Raw genomic sequence first — 20000 nt, 5'->3', positions numbered from 1 at the left:
GGCAGATAAGGACAGAGTTTAGGGAAGCCACGTTGACCCTGGCTCATGGTGGTCATGGCAGGGAGGGGCATGGAAACAGAAGGAACGGAAGCAGCTCGTGCTGCGCACATCTATGTGGAGTGGGAAGCAGAGGCCGAGTGCACCAAGCGTGGTACTCTGTGAGCTCTCTTTTTCCTCTTTTTATTCTGTTCTGGATCTGAGCCCGTGCTGTGGTGCTGCCCACATTTAGGGTGGGTCTTTCTCCTTTTGTTCAACCTCACAGACGTGCCCAGAGGTGTCTCTTAGGTGATTCCAGGTCAAGGTGACAATGTAGATAAAACCATCATGCTTCTTGTAATCCTAACCTCACCACCTGCAAGATGCTCTGAGCTTCTGAGCCACAGCTCTGGTGCACTCCCCAGAGCTTCTGAGCCACACACAGCTCTGGTGCACTCCGAGCTTCTGGGCCACACACACAGCTCTGGTGCACTCTGAGCTTCTGAACCACACACACAGCTCTGGTGCACTCCGAGCCTCTGAACCACACACACAGCTCTGGTGCACTCTCAGCCTCTGAACCACACACACAGCTCTGGTGCACTCCGAGTTTCTGGGCCACAGCGCTGGTGCTCTCTGAGGACTTGTGAGTCCTGCGAGGGTCTGCTGGCAGCTGCCTGTAGCTGCTGAGGACAATGCTGCCGTGATGTTTTAGGCTACTTGGGTAAACAGCCAAACCCAGCCCTGTCTACATGGCATAAGGCTTTAGAGACATTATTTTTTATAGCTTTAATGACAGGTCTGCCTGGATTTGTCCAGTTTCTGAAGTAGCTTTTCTGTTTTAAATTCTTACTAAGGTTTTTTTGTAAGAACATGTGGGAGAACATGTTTAGTTTATTTCCTTAATTGATCCAAGAGGAAGTGTGTTAGTGTTTTACTGCTGTGAACAGACACCATGTCCAAGGCAACTCTTATAAGGACAACATTTAATTAGGGCTAGCTTACAGGTTCAGAGGTTCAGTCCATTATCAACAAGGTGGGAGCATGGCAGCATCCAGGCAGGCATTGTGCGGGAGGAGCTGAGAGGTCTACATCTTCATCTGAAGGCAAACAGAAGACTGACTTCCAGGCAGCTAGGAGGAGGAGGTTCTTAAAGCCCAGACTGACAATGACACACCTCCTCCACCAAGGCCACACCTCCTCCACCAAGGCCACACCTCCTCCACCAAGGCCACACCTCCTCCACCAAGGCCACACTTCCTCCACCAAGGCCACACCTCCTCCACCAATGCCACACTTCCAAATAGTGCTACTCCCTGGGCCAAGCATATCCAAACCATCACATTCCACTCCTTGGCCCTCATAGGCTTGTTCAAACACATGAGTCTGCCATACGTAAACATAGCATAATGCAAAATACATTTAGTCCAAGTTCAAAAGTCCCCCAATGCTAAAAGTCCAAAGTTCAAAGTCTTTTCTGAGATTCACTCAGTCACCTATTTGTAATCCCCTATAAAGTCAAAATTAAAAGGCAGATCACATACCTTTAACATCACAGAATATAAAACACCATTCTAAAACATCACAGTGAGAAAATACTGGAACAAACAAGACCAAAAACCAGCCGGGCAAACTCCAAACTCTGCGTCTTCAAGGCTGATGTCAAAATGGTCTTCAGATCTCCAACTCCTTTTTCATCCTTGTTGACTTCAGCACAATGCTCTTTGGCTGGTTCCCCTGCCTGTTAGCAGTTTTCCTCAGCAGGTATCCCACAGCTCCGGCATTTTGAACATCATAGGGTCTCCAAGGCAACTTCAGCCTCACTGCTTCTTGTTTCGATGTCTGGAATCCACGCATGATCTTCTGGGCTCCTCCAAAGGGCTCTGATTGACTCCACTCCACTCCTGCTGCTGTTGGTGGTGGTAATCCCATGGTACTGGCATCGCCAGTAGGCTGGGGTCTTCTGCTGCAACTAGGCTTCACCAATAGCCTCTCATGGGCTCTCCTCATGGTGCCAAGCCTCTACTTACTTGCATGACCCCTTCAGTTTTGGGCAGTCAACTGCAACTGAAGCTGCACCTTCACCAATGGCCTTCCCTGGCCTCTCACTGTGCTGAGCCTCAGCTGCTCTTCATGACCCCTTCATGCCTTCAAAACCAGTACCACTTGGGTGACTCTTACACATTACTAAGTCCTGCTGTAGCATGAGGTACAACCTTGGCTATCTTGGAACAATTTCTTTGTGCTCTCAGAAGACACTTCCCAGATTTCACCTCAGTGATGCTGGTCTCTCCTTAATCACCACTAATTTCTTAGCTCCAGCTAACCAGCATCAGTTGTCCCAGTAGTTAGTCCCTTCTATTCTGGACTCTAAAGCCAGAGCCCAATGGCCAAAGCTGCCGAGTTCTGCTGCTTGCTGGGGCTGGAACATGGCCCCCACCTTGTTCTACTACATTATCATCAGCTTTCTGTTTTCCAACTCCTTCACTGTCTAAGCTTGGCTGTCCTGGAACTTGCTCTGTAGATTGGCCTTGAACTCAAGAGATCTGTATGGCTCTGTCTCCTGAATCCTGGGATTAAAGGTGTGTCCTACCATGCCTGAACTCACTTTGAGGCCACCACTCCCTTAATCTGTTTATCTCCTAGAACATAGGATTCAGCTCCTGATACCCCTTTAATATCTGAACTATATATTTTATATTTTTTCTTTTTAAGCTTGCTATGCTTTATCAAAACATTCCTCATGAGACTAAACCACAGCACAATCTAAGCTGGGTTGTTTTGTCAATGCAATTAATTTAACTCTTTTCACCTTAGTCTCAGGCAGATTCTTCAGACAAGGGCAAAAAGCAGCCCCATTCTTCACCAAAATATCACAAGAATAGTCTCTCTGACACATACTAGAATTCTTTTCCTCCGAAACCTCTGTAGCCAGGCTTCTACAGTTCAAATCACGCTTAGCAACAAAGTCTTCCATATTCCTACTGGGATGGCCCATTAAGCCCCACTTAAAGCATTCCACTGCTTTCTAAAGTCCCAAAATACACATTCCTCCAAACAGAAACATGGTCAATGTTTGACCATGACCTAGCACAGCAATACCCTATGCCATTACCAACTTCTGTCTTAGGGCTTTACTGCAGACACCATGACCAAGGTCACTTTTAACTGGGGACAGCTTTTAACTGGGAGCTGGCTTACATGTTCAGAGGTTCAAGCCATTATCATCAAGGAGAGAACAGGGCAGTTTCCAGGCAGGCATGGTGCAGGAGGAGCTGAGAGTTCTACATCTTGTTCTGAAGGCAAAGAAAAGACTGACTTCCAGGCAGCTAGGAGGATGGTCTTAAAGCCCACACCCACGTGACACATTTCCTCCAACAAGGGCACACCCACTCCCACAAGGCCACACCCACTCCAACAAGGCCACACCTCCAAATAGTGCCATTCTGTAGGCCAAGCATATCCAAGCCACCACAGGCAGGCAGTCTTGTATTATATTCTGTCACTTAAGCCATGAAAGAGACAATATTTTTGCTTTAAATTGCATTTTTAGTGCGTGTGTGTGTGTGTGTGTGTGTGTATGGATCGAAACTTCTGCCCATTACCAAGCAAGTGTCTTCATTCTCCATTTTGCTTTGGGGACAATAATGAAAACATCTAATAACATGAGCTCCTGTGAATAGACATGTTTTATGGAATCCATCGGGTATGGCTGGTGTATGTTAAGAATGCCCAGTAGTCATTTGGAGTGTTACTGATGCTGCCTTGTATCCCCCCCTGTGCATCCCTGATCAGTAGTCTACTGGCTTGCCATGGAGTCACAGTTCCTTGCAAGATTCACTTTATTAGTTCATACTGACTGTAATGTGACATTCTGTACATGGGTATGACATACTTGGAGTCATAGCAGATGAGCACAAGGACTCCTGGGTAGTTTCTGCTCTGGAGAATACAACCACTATGTAGATGAGCCAGAATCTCACTTTAAGCATACTTATATGAGGCTACTACTCAGTCATTAAATGCCTTTTAGGATGATGTGTAGCATCCAGCCAGACACATGTGGGAGCCACATAGAATATGACACAGTGGCTCTTCTTGCAGTCTTCCAGCGTGACTGTAGCTCTGTAGCTCAGGAGTCAAGGCTTACAGAGACTGCCCAGAGCTGGCACGCTGGCACGCTGGGGTGGTGGGGGTTGTTCTCAAAGGGTAAAAGCAGTGACCACTGACTCTGATCTGATGTGTAATTTGTATTTGTTTCTGATGAGGGCAGCTGGAGAGAGAGTAGACGTGGCATTGTTCTTTATGGTAAATATTTGCTTTTCATTTGCCATGTGTGTTCTTTGTGGAGCCTGTCTCCTCCACACTGGCCTGGTTATTTTCTTGAGATTAGCTTGGTGAGCCCATTGTTTCTCTTTGCTGACAGTCTTTGAATCTGAATTTCAGGCAGTGTGGTGAGGTTTGGTGTGAGAGATTCAGCCCCTTCCCTCTCTCTGAAGCTGTGCAAAGCAGACGTGACTTCTCCGGAGAATCCTTGTACAAACATCTCTACGTAGCTGTTTCAGTAGATAAAGGGATCCTTTGGGGCTTTAACACTGCGGGTCTCCATCTCCCGCTCCCGGCAGTGGCTGCTCTCTCTGTCCAGACCTTTTCTTTGCTTTATGAACTTTGGAGCCTTGGAACCTTTTAGGTTGTAAATGTAGAAAACCTGAATTTTCTGATTATTTGTAATCATATCTTTTGCAAACAAACGTTGGAAAAACCCCCAGCAGAACACAGCCCTAGTTTTGCTTCGTACATCATACCTGAAAGGTACCAAGAACACTGGAGAGGCAGGCCTCTGATTAAGTAGACTCTGGGCTTTAGTGACAGTGGCTTTAATTTATTTATTTATTTTTCCAAATTGCAAAAGACAACATTTTTTAAAGAAAATTGAAAGTCAATTGAATTTAGAAAAGGCACAGTAAATTATCTAAATGCAGGACATGAAACATATAAATACCATTCTATACCACAGTTACTAGGGGCGATTGAACATCAGTTGCCATGCAGCGTGTTCTGAGTGCCCTGTAGATTTTGAGCACACTGGTAGCACATCTGTGTTTGCTGATGTTGTTGGCCAACACGACAGGTGTCATTAGAAGACGTTGAAACTCACTGAGAGGTGTAGCAATAGGGAACAGGGCTCTGTTACAGGTGGTTAAATGTCAGGTGTGCTAGCCATCTAAGGGAGGCTCAGAGTGGTTGAGCTAGGGAGGCTCAGAGTGGTTGAGCTAGCCATTTGCCCGGGGAGGATTTGGAAAGCTAGAACTCTGTAGAAAGCTTGAGTTCAGGGACTGTGCTAGACATTGAAGTTCTGAGTTTGAATTCCTCCCTTCTTCTTCTCCTTTCCCTCCTCCTCCTCCTCCTCCTCCTCCTCCTCCTCCTCTTCCTCCTCCTCCTCTTTCTTTTTTTTTTCTTTTCTGGAGACACGGTCTTTCTGCATAACCCCAGGCGGCCTCCTGCCTGCCCAGTGCAGAGATGATCGGTAGGCACCACTGTCCTCACCCAGCGCGGGTTCTGGATATCTTTCCTTTTGTCTGCTATGTGTTTTCCCTGACAGTAAGGAGTGACTCCTGCTCAGGTGTTCTGAGGTGTGCTCACTCTGTTCTGAGTGGGGCTGGCGAACCAGCAGCAGCAGCAGCCCCACCAGGGAGCCTGATGGAAGCACAGACTCTTGGGGTCCACCTCACCCCCTCTGATCCTTTGTTCCAGTTTGATAGGTCCTCGAGCAATGTGCATATGCACTATAGTTTGAGGAACACTGAGTGTACAGGCAGGTGGAGAGTGCATACTGAGAACACTGAATCAATCAAAGAGGCTGTGCGTAGGTCAGCTGGCCACTCAAAGGAGATGCCAGGCAGCCTTTACTTAACCTTTTAGAGAACAGAAATAGCAACCAGATTTCGACTGTGTACTAACTGCTGATCATAGGTACTGTCTGTAGACATCACTGCATGGAGCTGTGTGTCCCAGGCTTGGGCCTTGGCCAGTTGAGCAGTGTTATCTTGCCATCTCTGTTGGACCATCAGATCTTTTTGTGTGTAGTCCTGGTATACAGATGAACCTAACCAATCTTCCTTGACACCTTGTGCTACAGCCCTTACATATAAAGAAAGACTTCTTGTTACATCCAGGGTATAGCTCTGTTGCCTACGAAGTCATCTCCTGCTGCTCTGAAGCAGTGTGCTACACTGGGAATGCTTTTTCACAAGTAAGAGTTTATTATTTAATTCATTCTGGGACAGGGTCTCTCATGGAGCCCTGGCTGGCCTTGCCTTCATGGCAGTCTTCCTGCATCAGCAGCCCTGAGTGTTAGGATTGCAGGCATGGACACACTTACAGGCCAGTCCTCTCTCCTGCCACCAGCTTTTGTCACCAGAGACAGCTTAGCTCTCTTGCTTCTCAGTGTCCTTCTGTTAGAAAGACAAAATAAGCCAAAATTTGGATCTGGTTTCTGAAGCCTATCCATGTTATTAAATTCTATAGATTTATATTTCCTTTTGCTGCCCAAAGACAGGGACAGATCTGTGGAGTTATATATAATTTAAATGCTACTATATATAAGAAATAAGAGATTATTAAGAATAATTTTAGTTTTTGAGTATTTCATATGCACATACAATGTATTTTATCAGATGCATTCTTCACCTCTCCCAGATCCACTCCCCACGGTTCCAACTCTGTGTCCTCCTTTTTGATCCTCAAGTCTAATGTGTGCTGCCTATGTGGACCATGCAGTGGCGTGTGTTAGACCCACCAGGGGCCACACCCTCAAAGCAAATTGACTCTCTCTTTCATAGAAGCCAGCAGTATGAGGTTTTTAAAATGATCCCTTTATTTTATAATTGTGTACTCTGTCTGATCTGAAGCTTGCAAAGCACTTTAAAGAAGAAAGAGAAGTTTTGTGTCTGTTGCCTTTGCCGTCCCCATCTGCCCCAAGTCACTGCTGTTTAGTGCGTTATAGCTCCTTTCTCACACAGAACACCTGCTCTCCCCACTCGGGAGAGCACAGTGCACATGGTTCTCCTCAGCCTTCAAGGGCTGTGGAAACCAGCCCAAGCATGGGCTTTTGTTTTCTGGCCCTCTGCTGTGCCCCTCACTGTAGCAGACTGTCCATGCCTCCCGACGACCTGTGTGGTCTTAGGTCTTTAATTACCTGTGTTGTCTTAAGTCTTCAGTTGCTGTGGATAAGGTGGCTCACGGTTTTAGACTGTGGTCGCTTGGCTTTGTTGTTTCTGACCTACGGCCGAGCCTCATTAAAGGCCAAGGGCCTGTGGTAGAGCATAAGAATGGGAGACAAGTCTCCAGTGACTTACTTTTCTTCACTTAGGCCCACTTCCTAAATCTCATTAACACACCACCCCAAAGCCTTTTAAGCTATGAATCCATAAATGGAATTGTCGCTGAGGTCGGAGCCCTCAAGATCCAGTCACCTCCCAGGGGCCTCACTTTTGAATACTGCTGAGCTGAGATGGACCTCAACATAAGGGTGTTCGATGCATCCACATTCTACACCATGGCACTGTTGTGTTTCTCACCATGCACTCAGTGGGGTATGCAGAGTAAACTGTCTTTGGAATCTGAAAGACCATTGAGCAGGGACTGAGAAACGTGAACAGAAGATGGAGTGCCGTGTTGTGGAGTTTGTGTATTAAACATCAGATGTAACAGGTAAAATAGTACTTTGCCCTGGTAGCTCTTTAGCTAAAAATACAACGGCTTTTCTTTTTTGTTGGTAGTGCAGCAAGATGCACATGTTTGCATGTGTGCATGCATACGTGTGTGTGTGTGTGTGTGTGTGTCTGTGTGTGTCTGTGTGTGTGTGTGATTTAATAGAAAGATTGCCAGCAGTAGGGTCTGTCTAGGATCTCATTCTTTCTGTGTGATGGAAATGATTCATCCTTCTGAGTTTCCCTTTGTGTAGGAGGAAGACATGATTAGAGCAGCTTCCTGTGAGTGCCTCACTCAGTGTGGGGATGGGAGGGTAAAGATGAAGGAAGACAGTGTAAAGCCTGTAGAAGAGACTGGTTTTTGACAGTTCTGATGAAGTCACTGATGTCTTGATACACATTTGTATGGATTAAACATTTCCCTTAGGTTTTCAGCTTTTAAGGAGGCAGCAGTGTATCTGTTTTCTGACATCTACTTTAGTCCCTAATGAAATGGGATATCAAATAACATTTGTTGATGTATATCTAAGAAATCAAATTACATCATTTAAAAATTATTATTATCTAGTGCAATTGATATATTTTATCAAGTTAAAGCATCTCTAAAACAAAAGCTGGGGCTCAGAATAAGAATGGCTTGCTTGATAAAGTGTGAGATCTTGGATCCCAGCACCCATGTAAAAAGTGAACATGGCGTTGTATGCCCATAATGCTAGCACAGGAGGCAGGGATGATGATCTCCGGATCCCTGGACCTGACCATGATCAGTGAGCTGCAGCTGCAGGGAGAGCTCTTTCTCAAACAGTAAGATGGGGAGTGATTGAGGAAGCATCCAGTGTTGACCTGATCTCTATGTGCATGTGCATACACGTGCACATGTAAATATACACATGCATACATGCACAGGCGTGCGCGCGCGCGCGCACACACACACACACACACACACACACACACACACACATGGCCTTAGCCAGATGTGGTACACACCTGTAATTCCAGCATGTGGGTGATAGAGGCATGAGTATCCTTTCTTGGCTACAAAGCAAGTCAAGGCCAGCCTGGGCTACAGGAGACCCTGCCTACAAAATTGAAACCAAACCAAACACCTCCCAACTCCAGCATCGACTTTCCAGATAGTCTGGATTTAGCTTTTTCCTGATGCACCCAGAGATGAGGAAACTGTTCGAAGACAGTGAGAAATGCTGTCTTTAGACATGTTCTCTCCTAGGTGGTAGCTTCCCCATTACACCTTGCACCCAGATCCCCCAGGGGATTCCCTTGCTAAGTTCCCTGACTCTACCCCAACAGTGACCAGAGTGCAGTTTTTATGACGAGCTCTGTTGGGCCATGCCAGTCTGTGAAGTGTCGGGAGAAGTCTCAGTGGCTTCCTTCCATGCTGTCCCGTCTGTATTCTAATCAGTTTGTTGATAAGGCCATCTGGCCTGTGTGACAAGGCTTTGTGTCTGCTGTGAGGAGGAACTACAGAAATCCAGCAGGACTTAGCTGACTGGCAGGGTGACACCAGCTCTAGAGTTCGGAAGTTGAGACTGTTTCTAACCATGGTGCTCCAGCAGCCTTTTCCATAGTCACTGATCTTGTTTGTAGGTAATAGACTGGTTGCCACATCACAGATAGTCAAATATTTGAAGAAAAGCTCTTTTTCTCATGAATCACTCCGAGCTCTGTTCTAATAATCACTGGCTATATTGATGGGGCATTTATTTTTCTCACCATTGGTTGGCACTTTTTCTGATGAACTTGAATCTGCCAATTCTCTTCAAAACATATGGCATAGATTAAAGTATCTAAGTGCTTGCTTTGTTTTATAAAGAGACACTAAAGGACTGTTGTTTCAAGGTTATATACCACTCCTGTTTCAAGTGAATCTATTGATAATGTTTTTGTTTGTTTTCTTTCTAAATTACTTTCGGTCTGTCTGTCTTGGGTAAATTCAAGGTTGTCACTGACTTTGGCCCGCTTAGGTGATTGCTAGACAGTTTCATGATAGCCCTAAAAACATTATCAGCTCATTAACTTTTCTTTTTAAAACCCTGTTTTCAGTAGTATGACTTGTACTTTTGTCTTGCTTTTTCTTTTTGATTTTCTTTATTTTGATTTTTTCATTTTACATTACAGACAAACAGTAACTTTTTCCTTTTATCTCTCTTCTCTGATTTATGATAAATTTAGTTTCCTTTGGCCTGGTGTTTGCTTCAGTAGGCAGTCTTCCTTCAAGTGCCTCCCTGATTGATGTGTAATCTTTGATATCTTCCATTAGCCTCCAGGATCACTAAGTTCAAGGCCCCCTTGGAACCTGAGGAGCCCCGCCGAGGAGCTGAAGGCCTTCAGAGTCCTTGGGGTGATTGACAAGGTAATTCTTCAGTGTCTCTTCAAGAGTTCAGTCATAAATCGACTGCATGCTGACATTCTGTCTTTGAAGCTTTGGATCTTAAGGATGTGAAACAAAGGGGGAAATGACTCAAATGCATCTGCACTTTAAAATAACAAAGCAACTGAAGAATGGCTTTTATCTCAGCAACTCACATAAGGTCATGCAAAATACATCTGTGCCAAGGAGCAGGTGTGGGTTTGTTGGCGTTCAGTTGAGTAAGGGGTTTTAATTTTCTAAAGTGTGGTGATAGGAACAGAGACTTTGTACCACTCAAATTGGTGAATTTGTGGCTGTTCAACATTAACCAATACAGTTAATTTAATGGTCAGAAAGAAAGTTGGACTTCCTGGTAGCTGTCATTTATGAGCACCTCCTGTGTGCCCACACCTCCATAGTAGGCATTTATATAAAGTGGTTAATGGAGCCCTTCTTACATTTCCATTATGTTCATCCTAGTGGGAATGTGATACAGAGCAGAGAGTACCTTGCCCAGAAGGCACTTGGCCAACTTGTAGGAGTGTTGCACACAACCCTGAACTTGGTTGACTCCAAACCTGCTTCCCGGTATATGGAGCTCTTTTTATCTCCCCTTGCCCCACACAGCTTAGTGACATGTCAGTCATGCCAAATGTTTGTCAATACTGAGCCTGTCAACTTGTATACTTTGGAAATACTAGGTTGCTTTACCATTAACACTTCAAAGAAAATGCTGTGTTTAAAGTTGACATCAATGGATCTCGATCTCTTGACCTCTCGGCATTGTCCCTAAAACACCTGAGTGTTGTTCGTTTTGGTGCATCAAATGCCACTCATGTGCTGAAGTGTTCTTGTGAGTCTCTGCTGCACTTGAGCAGTCTGCAGTGAGCTTGAGAAGCCTGGGCAAGTGCTCACGCTCTGAAGCCTTCTAAAAAAATCATCAAGTCAGAACTTGGGAGAAGCTCTTGCTGTTTTACTCTTGTGAGCATCATTGTTTCAATCGGGTACGACTGGGGTTCGAGCTTAAAGGATCCTACACAGCAGGACAGTCTGTATGTTCAGAGCCTGTAATGTTCCTGTGACAGCTTCTATGGTCTGCGTTATGGAGAGCATTCTGTTTGAGAGTAGACTGAACCGGATGGGAACTGAGTGGACGCAGGTGCACATAGGTTGCCTTCCTGCACGTGCTGGCCGATTAGCTCTTAGACTTGCATCTTTTGACTCTGCGACTGTTCATTGTTGTGCTTTGAACCTTAAGACACGACACAGTTCTGGTAATAGCTAGGAGTTCCACAGATTAATGCAAGCAGACCCTTGGCAGCGGAGGAGGCCCTGCTTTTGCAGTTGAGCCACACACCATTGCTGCCTGTCTCCGTTCCCCAGCGCCTCTCGGACGCCGTTCTCTAAGTGGTAAGAAGCAGCTCTGTGTCTGGGAATCAGGCAGCTCTGCAGATGGTCTTGACCATCAGAACATCACATCTGCTCGAAAGACACAAGCAGATAGCTTTAAAGTTTGGATTGCTGTTCTAGGAGGATTCCTTTTTGAAACTTGGGGTTGAGCAAACTCAAGTCTAGGAAACACCCAGGGCACAACCTCGTAGATCTGGGACAGCACTCTCTCTGATTCTGTTTCATTTTAGCAATTCATTTTGCTATTTGTGAATTATCTTGAGTTATTTATTAACTTGGCAAGTTCAGCTTTGTATTAAAGTTCATTAGGAAATACATTTATAATCTCTATCTAGAGAGCAAAGGAGGCCTTATTAACGGCTACAAGGTGGACCTCGTGAGAACAGTGTTGAACTGTTTGACTTCCCACCATTTTCTTTGTACCTAGAATTATGCCACGTGCCAAAGGCACCGTGGGCCCCCAATGCAGTTGTTGAATGAGTGAATTGAAAAGAATTTAAAATGTATCGTAGAGTGACACCTACTGGTGTAATCTGAGACTGCTCCCTAGAACCACTCCACGAGCTCACTAGTGAGCCATGGCTGGTTTAGTGTTCTGACAGGAGGAAATGTCTTTCATTTCTTTTTGGGGATTGTAAAACCCTTTATGCAACAAGGGGTAAGTACCTGGACTCTTAGAGTATAGATAGGCAGGTGCCCTTCTGTTGTAGAAATGAGGCGGCTGGTGAAAGCCTTCAGAGGCCTGTTACTGGAAGACCAGATAGAGAACAGGCCGTTTCACCCCGTCAAACATGTGTAGGCTTTGGGTATTTCAGAGCTGCAGCACCATCATGCTTGTTTAAACCCAGGAAAGTATTGATTATGCTGGAACAATGAGTGCATGCTGGCAAATAGGGTGCTGGGGCTAACTGACGGGATGTGGTATGCGGTGGGACCTGCAGGTCCCCCTTCCCCCAGGAGATAGCTAGAACCACAGAAGCTTAAGTTGCAGAGAGAGAATTAGACTCATAGTTAGAGATTCCTTCCTTCTTCTTTCCCTCCCTCCCTCCCTCCTTCCCTCTCTCCCTCCCTCCTTCCCTCTCTCCCTCCCTCCTTCCCTCTCTCCCTCCCTCCTTCCCTTCTTCCCTCCTTCCTTCTTTCCTCCCTTCCTTCCTTCTTTTCTTCCTTCCTTCAGAGACGGGAAGGAAGTCTCTGCATGGCCCTGGCTGTCCTGAAACTCAACTCTGTATGTAAGCCAGGCTCGCCTTGAACTCAGAGATCTGCCTGCCTCTGCCTTCTGAGTGCTGGGATTAAAGGTGTGCACAAGCCACCACCACCTGGCTAAGTACCTTTTAAGAATTAGTGTCTTGACCAAAGATGGAGTAGATCTGAGCCCTTATGATCTTTTCTCAGTAGAGGCATCCCAGGAGCGGTGGCAGTGTCAGCAGAGGGATGCTGTGGAGGGCTGTCTGGTGGGTTTTGTATTAGGTAACTTTGAAGATCACCTTCCACTCTCAGCTGCATCTGCATATGTTTTCCTTGTGCAGTAGCAGAAGAAAAGTGAGAGGCAAACTGGTGGGTGCCCGGGTGGGCTCCTGTCATCTTCTTGGAAGCCTGTTGTCTGGTCAGGTGCCATGCTCTGTCTTGTGAAGCAGAGTGCATGCTGTGTGTTCAGTGCTTAGTGCTTACACCTCACTGCAGTGCTCAGTGCACAGTACTGGCACACAGCTCACTGCAGATCTGACTTAGTCAGTGCCCAGTGCACAGTGCTTACACACAGCTCACTGCAGGTCTGACTTAGTCAGTGTGCAGTGCTTACACACTGCTCACTGCAGGTCTGACTTAGTCAGTGCCCAGTGCTCAGTGCTTACACACAGCTCACTGCAGGTCTGATTTAGTCAGTGTGCAGTGCTCAGTGCTTACACACTGCTCACTGCAGGTCTGACTTAGTCAGTGCGCAGTACTTACACACTGTTCACTGCAGGTCTGACTTAGTCAGTGTGCAGTGCACAGTGCTTACACACTGCTCACTGCAGGTCTGACTTAGTCAGTGCACAGTGCTTATACACTGCTCATTGCAGGTCTGACTTAGTCAGTGCACAGTGCTTACACACTGCTCACTGGGGCTCTGACTTAGTCAGTTGGCCATTAGATGATCAAAAGCTGAGAGTGTTTCTGAAGACGGTCCCTGTCACCCAGCTTGTTTTAGGGTCTCAGCCTCCTCAGCAGTTGCGAGCCACTGCCAGATCCTTGCCCTTGTGCTGACGCTGCATACATCCTCCTCAGGGACAGCTGAGGAGCTGACAGAGTCCTCAGGCCTCTCTGGAATATGCTGCAACTTCCTTTGGGTTAAAAAACAAATTCAAAACCCAGAAAAGCTAGAGACAGCACTGGAGATCAAAAAGCAGGATCACTTAAATTCACTGATCCTCTGAGAAGAAGTCTGAATCTGGGGCTTTGCAGGGTCTGCCAACTGTGGCTGTTATGAGACCAGGCGCCTCATCTTCCAACCTCACCTGGAGATGGTCGGCCAGACTTTGGGATTGCTGTGAAGTCAACAGAAGGCTGGAATTTATACTTTGTAGCTAAGCATGATTGGGAAGTTTGGACAGTTGTTCAGGTTAGCAGCCCTGGAGAAATGGATACTTATTTTCTTGACATCTAAATAATGTCCTTATGATAATCTATAGGAAGATTGTTTTTATTGGGAACTCAGATTAATCAATATTTGTGTATTATGCATTGGGCTATACTGGGCTAAACATAAAGGGTTCCTGCTTGTACTTCATCTAGCCCACGTGGCCGAAATCCTGTTGTCTTAGATGACATCACATTATAGTCTGCTGGACTTTTGGCTTCTCTGTAGTCCTGCTGCCAAGCTCGGCTCCAAGCTCTGGGTTCTGCACAGGAAACAAACACAAGGGCTGGGAAGGGCACAGACCCCAACATCTACAGAAACTCTAACATACATCTGTGAGACTCGTGTTCTACCTTTCCCCATTTACAATAATAATAAATAAAAAGTTAAGCACAGGAAGACTGGAGGTGCAGAGAAGAAGGAAGATTGCCTTGAGAGCTCCCAAGTGAAGACCTGTCTGGGGTTTCTTTCACCATGTGATGCCAGGGTAGGTGCTAGAAAAGGTATAGTGAAGGCCAACCCCGACCCGAGTCATCCACAATGAGAGACCACAGCCTGCTGCTCTGGCTCAGGCTGGTAGCACAGAAGGCTGCAGCTCTGTTCCTCTCCCATTGACAAAGGCCCAGTGTGCATGCCTTCCACGCAGTAGCTGTGCTGCCCAGGGCTCTGTGGAAAGTCACGTGTCTGCTGAGAATGAGGAGGACCTCAGTTGAGTGAGAAGTGTAATCAACAGGTACCAGCTCTGAAATGAGGATTTGAAATGGCCGTCGTAAACGTGGTTCAGTGAGTACTTACAAGCACACAAGACACAAACGAAGAAACCAATAGGGCAGAAGACAGGGCGGGTCAGAGGGCAGCAACAGAATGCGCGTGCTTGCTGAGCGTGGCCCGTGCCCTTCCTCAGTTCCCACACCACACATGGATGGAAATCCAAAAGCAGGGAGAGAAGGTGGGCTTGGGAATGTGAGCAGGCTGAGCCCACAGAGCCCGTGGACTCACTCAGGAGCTGAAGAGATAGTCCGTGACTGAGCTGTTGAACGTGTAACATGTAGTCATAAGTGCTAAGGCCAGGAGTTGTGTGAACCCAAAACAGGGCAGACGGCCCCTCAGCCAGCTTCTAAAAACCAGTGCTTGGGAAGCAAGTAGAAGCAGGTGGGAGAAACATCAGATGACTTTAGAAACCCTAGAGGGCAAAGGACACTGCATGACATAGGTGCTAAAGGATGGCCCTGCCACCTGGACTTTTGTATCCTGAGAAACTACTTTTCAGGAATGGAGGGAGAAGCCACGCGTGGTGGTGGTGGCCACACTTTTAATCTCAGTGCTTGAGGCAGAGGCGGGCACATCTCTGAGGCCGAGTTCAGCCTGGTCTAGTCCAGACAGCTAGTGGAACCCTACCTCATTTTTTTAAAAACGCATAAAAGCATGAGGGGAAATGTGGACATTATCAGATGAAAGGCAAGCAAGGCCGTGCCACTAGCAGACTTGCCGTGGTTTCCAGGCCAAAGTGCAGTCTGAGGGCCTTAGCATGGAGAGGAGTCTTCAGGATGCAGCCCTGTCTCCTAAAGCCTGGTATGGCTGAAGTCAGACAACCCATCAGGATTATCTGATAGAGTTTTATGCGTTTTGGTTGTGAGCCCCGATGTTTAGCGGCTAAACTGTCTCTCCAGCCCTGATGTAGTTTTAAATATATGTAGAAAAGACAATTTATAAATAAGGGAGGGAGAGAAAGACTATAAAGAGAGGACACTTCCACACAACTGGATAGAATGATGACTCCAGCCACCACTGTGGTTGGACACTTCCACACAGCTGGATAGAGTGACGACTCCAGCCACCACTGTGGTTGGTAGTGTGTATATTACATGTGTATATATTTTATAGTAACTGGAGGTGTCACTCGAAGCTCTGTAGATAAACTGAAGTAACTGCATATATATGCATATTTATTTATTGTGGGTGCAGAGCTGTGTTATGTAGCCTGAGTGGCCTTGCACTATGATTTTCATACCCTGCCGTCTTGAGTGCTGAAGTTACTGGCATGATCTAATCACATCTCGTTTAACGTAGAATTCTAAAAATATTCAATTAATTCATAATAAAGTAGAAGCAGTAAACAGAAACCAACAAAATCCCAGAACAAGTTTTAAAAACTCACACAAATGTAAGCTCAGACACATTATCAATTACACTAAATATACATAATCTAATTATATTGATTAAAGAAAACATGATTGGAGTGCATTAAAAATATGACTCAACTCTGATGTGTACAAGAGATTCAGTTCAGATACAACGATAGGAAGAGTTTTAGGGTGAGCACATGGGAAAAGCACACGCAAACACTGGTTAGAGGACAGCAAGAGTGGCTCCGCTGGCAGATGAGGCGTCTTCAGATGGAAGGGCTGTGGACACGTGGGAGGAGAGAACTGACTGTTGGCAGGTTACCTTCCGAACGCCACATGGCCGCTGTGGGACACGCACATAAACACATGTCAGTAGATGACTGTGCGTATAAAGTCCATGTGCATGCACAGTACTGCTCACTATGCAACAGTGGCCTGAGAATGTTGCTGTGGCTCACTTGGAGGGTCTAGTTAGAGAGTACACTAGCCTATCTCACTGTGTGCTGAGACAGTACTGACAGTGCAGGAGCAGAGCTCACTGTGTGCTGAGACAGTACTGACAGTGCAGGAGCAGAGCTCACTGTGTGCTGAGACAGTACTGACAGTGCAGGAGCAGAGCTCACTGTGTGCTGAGACAGTACTGACAGTGCAGGAGCAGAGCTCACTGTGTGCTGAGACAGTACTGACAGTGCAGGAGCAGAGCTCACTGTGTGCTGAGACAGTACTGACAGTGCAGGAGCAGAGCTCACTGCTTTCCTGTGTCCCACAGACTGTGTTTACTGCAGTATTTACAACAATGACTTGCACAGACTGCAACAGAATACCTACCAGGGGCATGTTGGCTCCTGATGAATTAGCTCAGCTTTGGTATGATGTGCCTGCCTCCAGTGCCAATGAACTCTTATTTCCTGTGTCACTGGTTTCACTCATTGGTGGGAGTGACCTCGGAAGAGTAATATACATAGTTAAAACACAATGTAGAATACAGAGAAAATCAGACCAAGTAGACAAGCTTAGGCATGGTGCAGCTTTTAGAAACTTGTAACTGTTGACCTGATGGTTACAGTAGTTGCAGAGCGGCCCCCTTGTACCTTGTGTTTCGAGATGCACGGGAAACAGTTGAGAGGGCTTTGTAGGAGTTCAGAGAGAAGTAGGCTCAGGAATCCACGCCTCTACTGTGGGAGTCGAGACAAGGAAGACAAGAAACATGATCATTAGAACAGAAATCAGTGGAATTGAAAATAGGGAGACCAAGAGGAAAATTAACCACACCAAAAGGCAGTTCTCTGAACATCAGTGAGATTACTAAGCCTGGAGAGAGGATAATTATGGAGGAAAGATCTTCATATCAGAAACCATGTCTGTGTCACTCCATCTTGTGCAGTGAACTGCGTGGATGGGATGAGTTTAATCACTGTACAGTTTGCTACCACACCCCCAAAAGACAAAGCCTGCTAAACTCTCAGGGGAGGAACAGGCCATCTGGGTAAATGCCTATCTCTCCCAAGGAAACTGAGTAAGTACTAACTAACTGCCCACAAGGCAGCCCTAGGCCCAGGCGGAGTTGAACTCCGTCTAACATTTACAGAATACCTGAAGCCAGTACTCTAGTACTATAGAGATTGGGAAGGAAGGGTTCTGTGTTTGCCTGTGGGTGACATGACTATGTAATCTGAAAGAACTGACAGACTCTTATGACAATAGACGGTTACATCAGGGTTGCATAATGTAAACCTCACACACTGTAATTAGCTGCTTTCCTGTGTGATCCATTAGAATCTGAAATTAAAAATAGTACCAAGTAGCCGAGGAAACAACTCAGTGGTAGAGGCTTCTAGAGTTTGACTCAGTCAGCTGTGGTGGCACACAGCCGTGATTCTAACACTCAGGATTCTGAGGCAGGAGGATTCTGTGTTTTCAGCATAGCCAGGTTACATAATATGATCCTGTTTGTCTCTGTCCTCCCCCAAATCTCCAAACATAATTTCCATTAGTGCCCCAAACTAAATATTGATGAATACATTTAAGAACGTACACACAGCATCTGTGTAAGGAAGACTGTGGTCCTGATGAAGGAGAACAGAGCTGAAGAGGAGAGGGCATGGCGTGGATAGGAAGACACACTGTTGTCAGGAGAGGTTCAGCCTGGACTGTGGATTCACTACAGTCTGATTTAAAATCTCACCAGGCAAATCTCTGCACATCAACACTCTGACTCCAGAACTTGTATGAAGGGGCAAAGGCCCCAGGCGGGCAGAGCAATAGTGAAGGGGAAGGTGGAAATCACATGCTGGACTTTATTAGCACTTTCTAACTGTGAAAGAGCCTATGATGGGGACGAGCAGACAAGCCCAATGGCCTGGAGAAAATACTTTAAAGATAACTGATTGAAGACTGTTATCCAGAGCATACAAAAACCCCTAAAACTCACTGGCAACACAGGAGCATGCCTCAGTGTATGCAGCAGCCTGAGGTGAAGGTGGTAAGTTTTGGTATGTTGTGGGTCAGAGGACTGCTGTGGGGGAGGCTGCTCTGTTTAGCAAAGTCATATGTTTGGGTTCATGATGTGTTCGGAAACAACAGTTTTGTCAAATTGTTCTAAAGATAGAGTATCTCAAATTAAAAAGAAAAACTATTTTATTGGATAAAGATGTGCCTTTAACAATGTCTTCATCCCAAACTGTAATGCCACAGTTACTGTTAAAATATTAAGAGGCACAGGAGAAGCGTGTGGCTCCATAGCAGCTAGCTGCCAGGTTTCTGCAGGTACAGGGCAGCCACTGCAGGTACAGGGCGGCCACTGCAGGTACAGGGCGGCCACTGCAGGTACAGGGCGGCCACTGCAGGTACAGGGCGGCCACTGCAGGTACAGGGTGGCCACTGCACCATTGCGTGCGCTTTTGATTGTTAAGGGGCAGCCTCTGGATTACAGACAGTCTGCATACTGGACAGGGTTCCGTGGGCTCTGTCAATTGTTTAGATCTGAACTCAGAAGGTCACAGAGATGCATTTTGTGTTGACACAGAGCATGGGTTTGAATCCAGATGTGTCTTCTAAAACCACATCTTCTCATTGTTAGACCTGGATTGTCGAGTTGTGATGTTCAAGTTTCCTGTCGACATTTTCTGTTTCATCCTCAGTAAATTGTTGTCGGAGCAGTTGTGCCTAGTGGGTGCCAGTGTGTGAGTAACACGGTTTTAAAGCTCAGAAGTAGAAAATTCCCATAGTGACTGAGAGGACTTAGTTATCATAAACTGAGTAGCTAAGTCAGGTTCTCAGTTTTCCTTAACACGTGCTACATATGAGAACTTTGCAGACTCCCAATGCCTCCAAACTGTACAAGACAAAATTATTGTGATTGTATTTATTAACAATTAGGAATCTGAAATGTATATGATTACCATTTTTAATATATGAACCTTAAACTTTTTATACAATCCAGAAATCCAGCAGGGAAGTGTTACCCTCAGCCCTCTTTTCAGACTACTTGGCACGTGCTGGAACTCTCGCCTTATTGTGTGACCCTCGGAGACTTTGGTGTTTGCCTCTGCCTCTGATGGATGCTGGAGCAGGAGACCATCTCCTAATGCTATGATTATTTTTTTTCTTTTTTCTTTTGTACTTTTCCAGGGTTGGAGGGAGTAGGTAAAAGTACACCTGCATGTCCTGCCTTCTCCCAGCTCATATCAGTGTGTCCCTGTCCATGACCTGGGCATGCTGCCCTCTCCCAGCTTGTATTAGCCCCCACGGGTGACCTGAGGCATCTCCCAGCTTGTATTAGCCCCCACGGG

General features: G+C 46.1%; 1 protein-coding gene across 4 annotated transcripts in view; it reads left to right on the top strand.

Moving 5' to 3' along the window:
• Positions 1 to 20000, top strand: part of Rps6kc1 (ribosomal protein S6 kinase C1) — a 156769-nt gene that overhangs the window by 78646 nt on the left and 58123 nt on the right. For 3 of the 4 annotated variants that reach the window (XM_031338655.1, XM_031338672.1, XM_031338678.1), the window contains one exon: positions 9967 to 10059. The exons of the other annotated variant lie outside the window; for it this stretch is intronic. In XM_031338655.1, coding sequence (XP_031194515.1) covers positions 9967 to 10059 — 93 coding nt within the window. The remainder of the gene's footprint in view (positions 1 to 9966; positions 10060 to 20000) is intronic. 4 annotated transcript variants of the gene reach the window in all.

This window comes from Mastomys coucha, unplaced genomic scaffold, assembly GCF_008632895.1.
Source record: "Mastomys coucha isolate ucsf_1 unplaced genomic scaffold, UCSF_Mcou_1 pScaffold1, whole genome shotgun sequence".
Classification (NCBI taxonomy): Eukaryota; Metazoa; Chordata; class Mammalia; order Rodentia; family Muridae; genus Mastomys; species Mastomys coucha.
The sequence above is the reverse complement of the archived record's forward strand: the minus strand, read 5'-3'. Positions and strand labels throughout refer to the sequence as shown.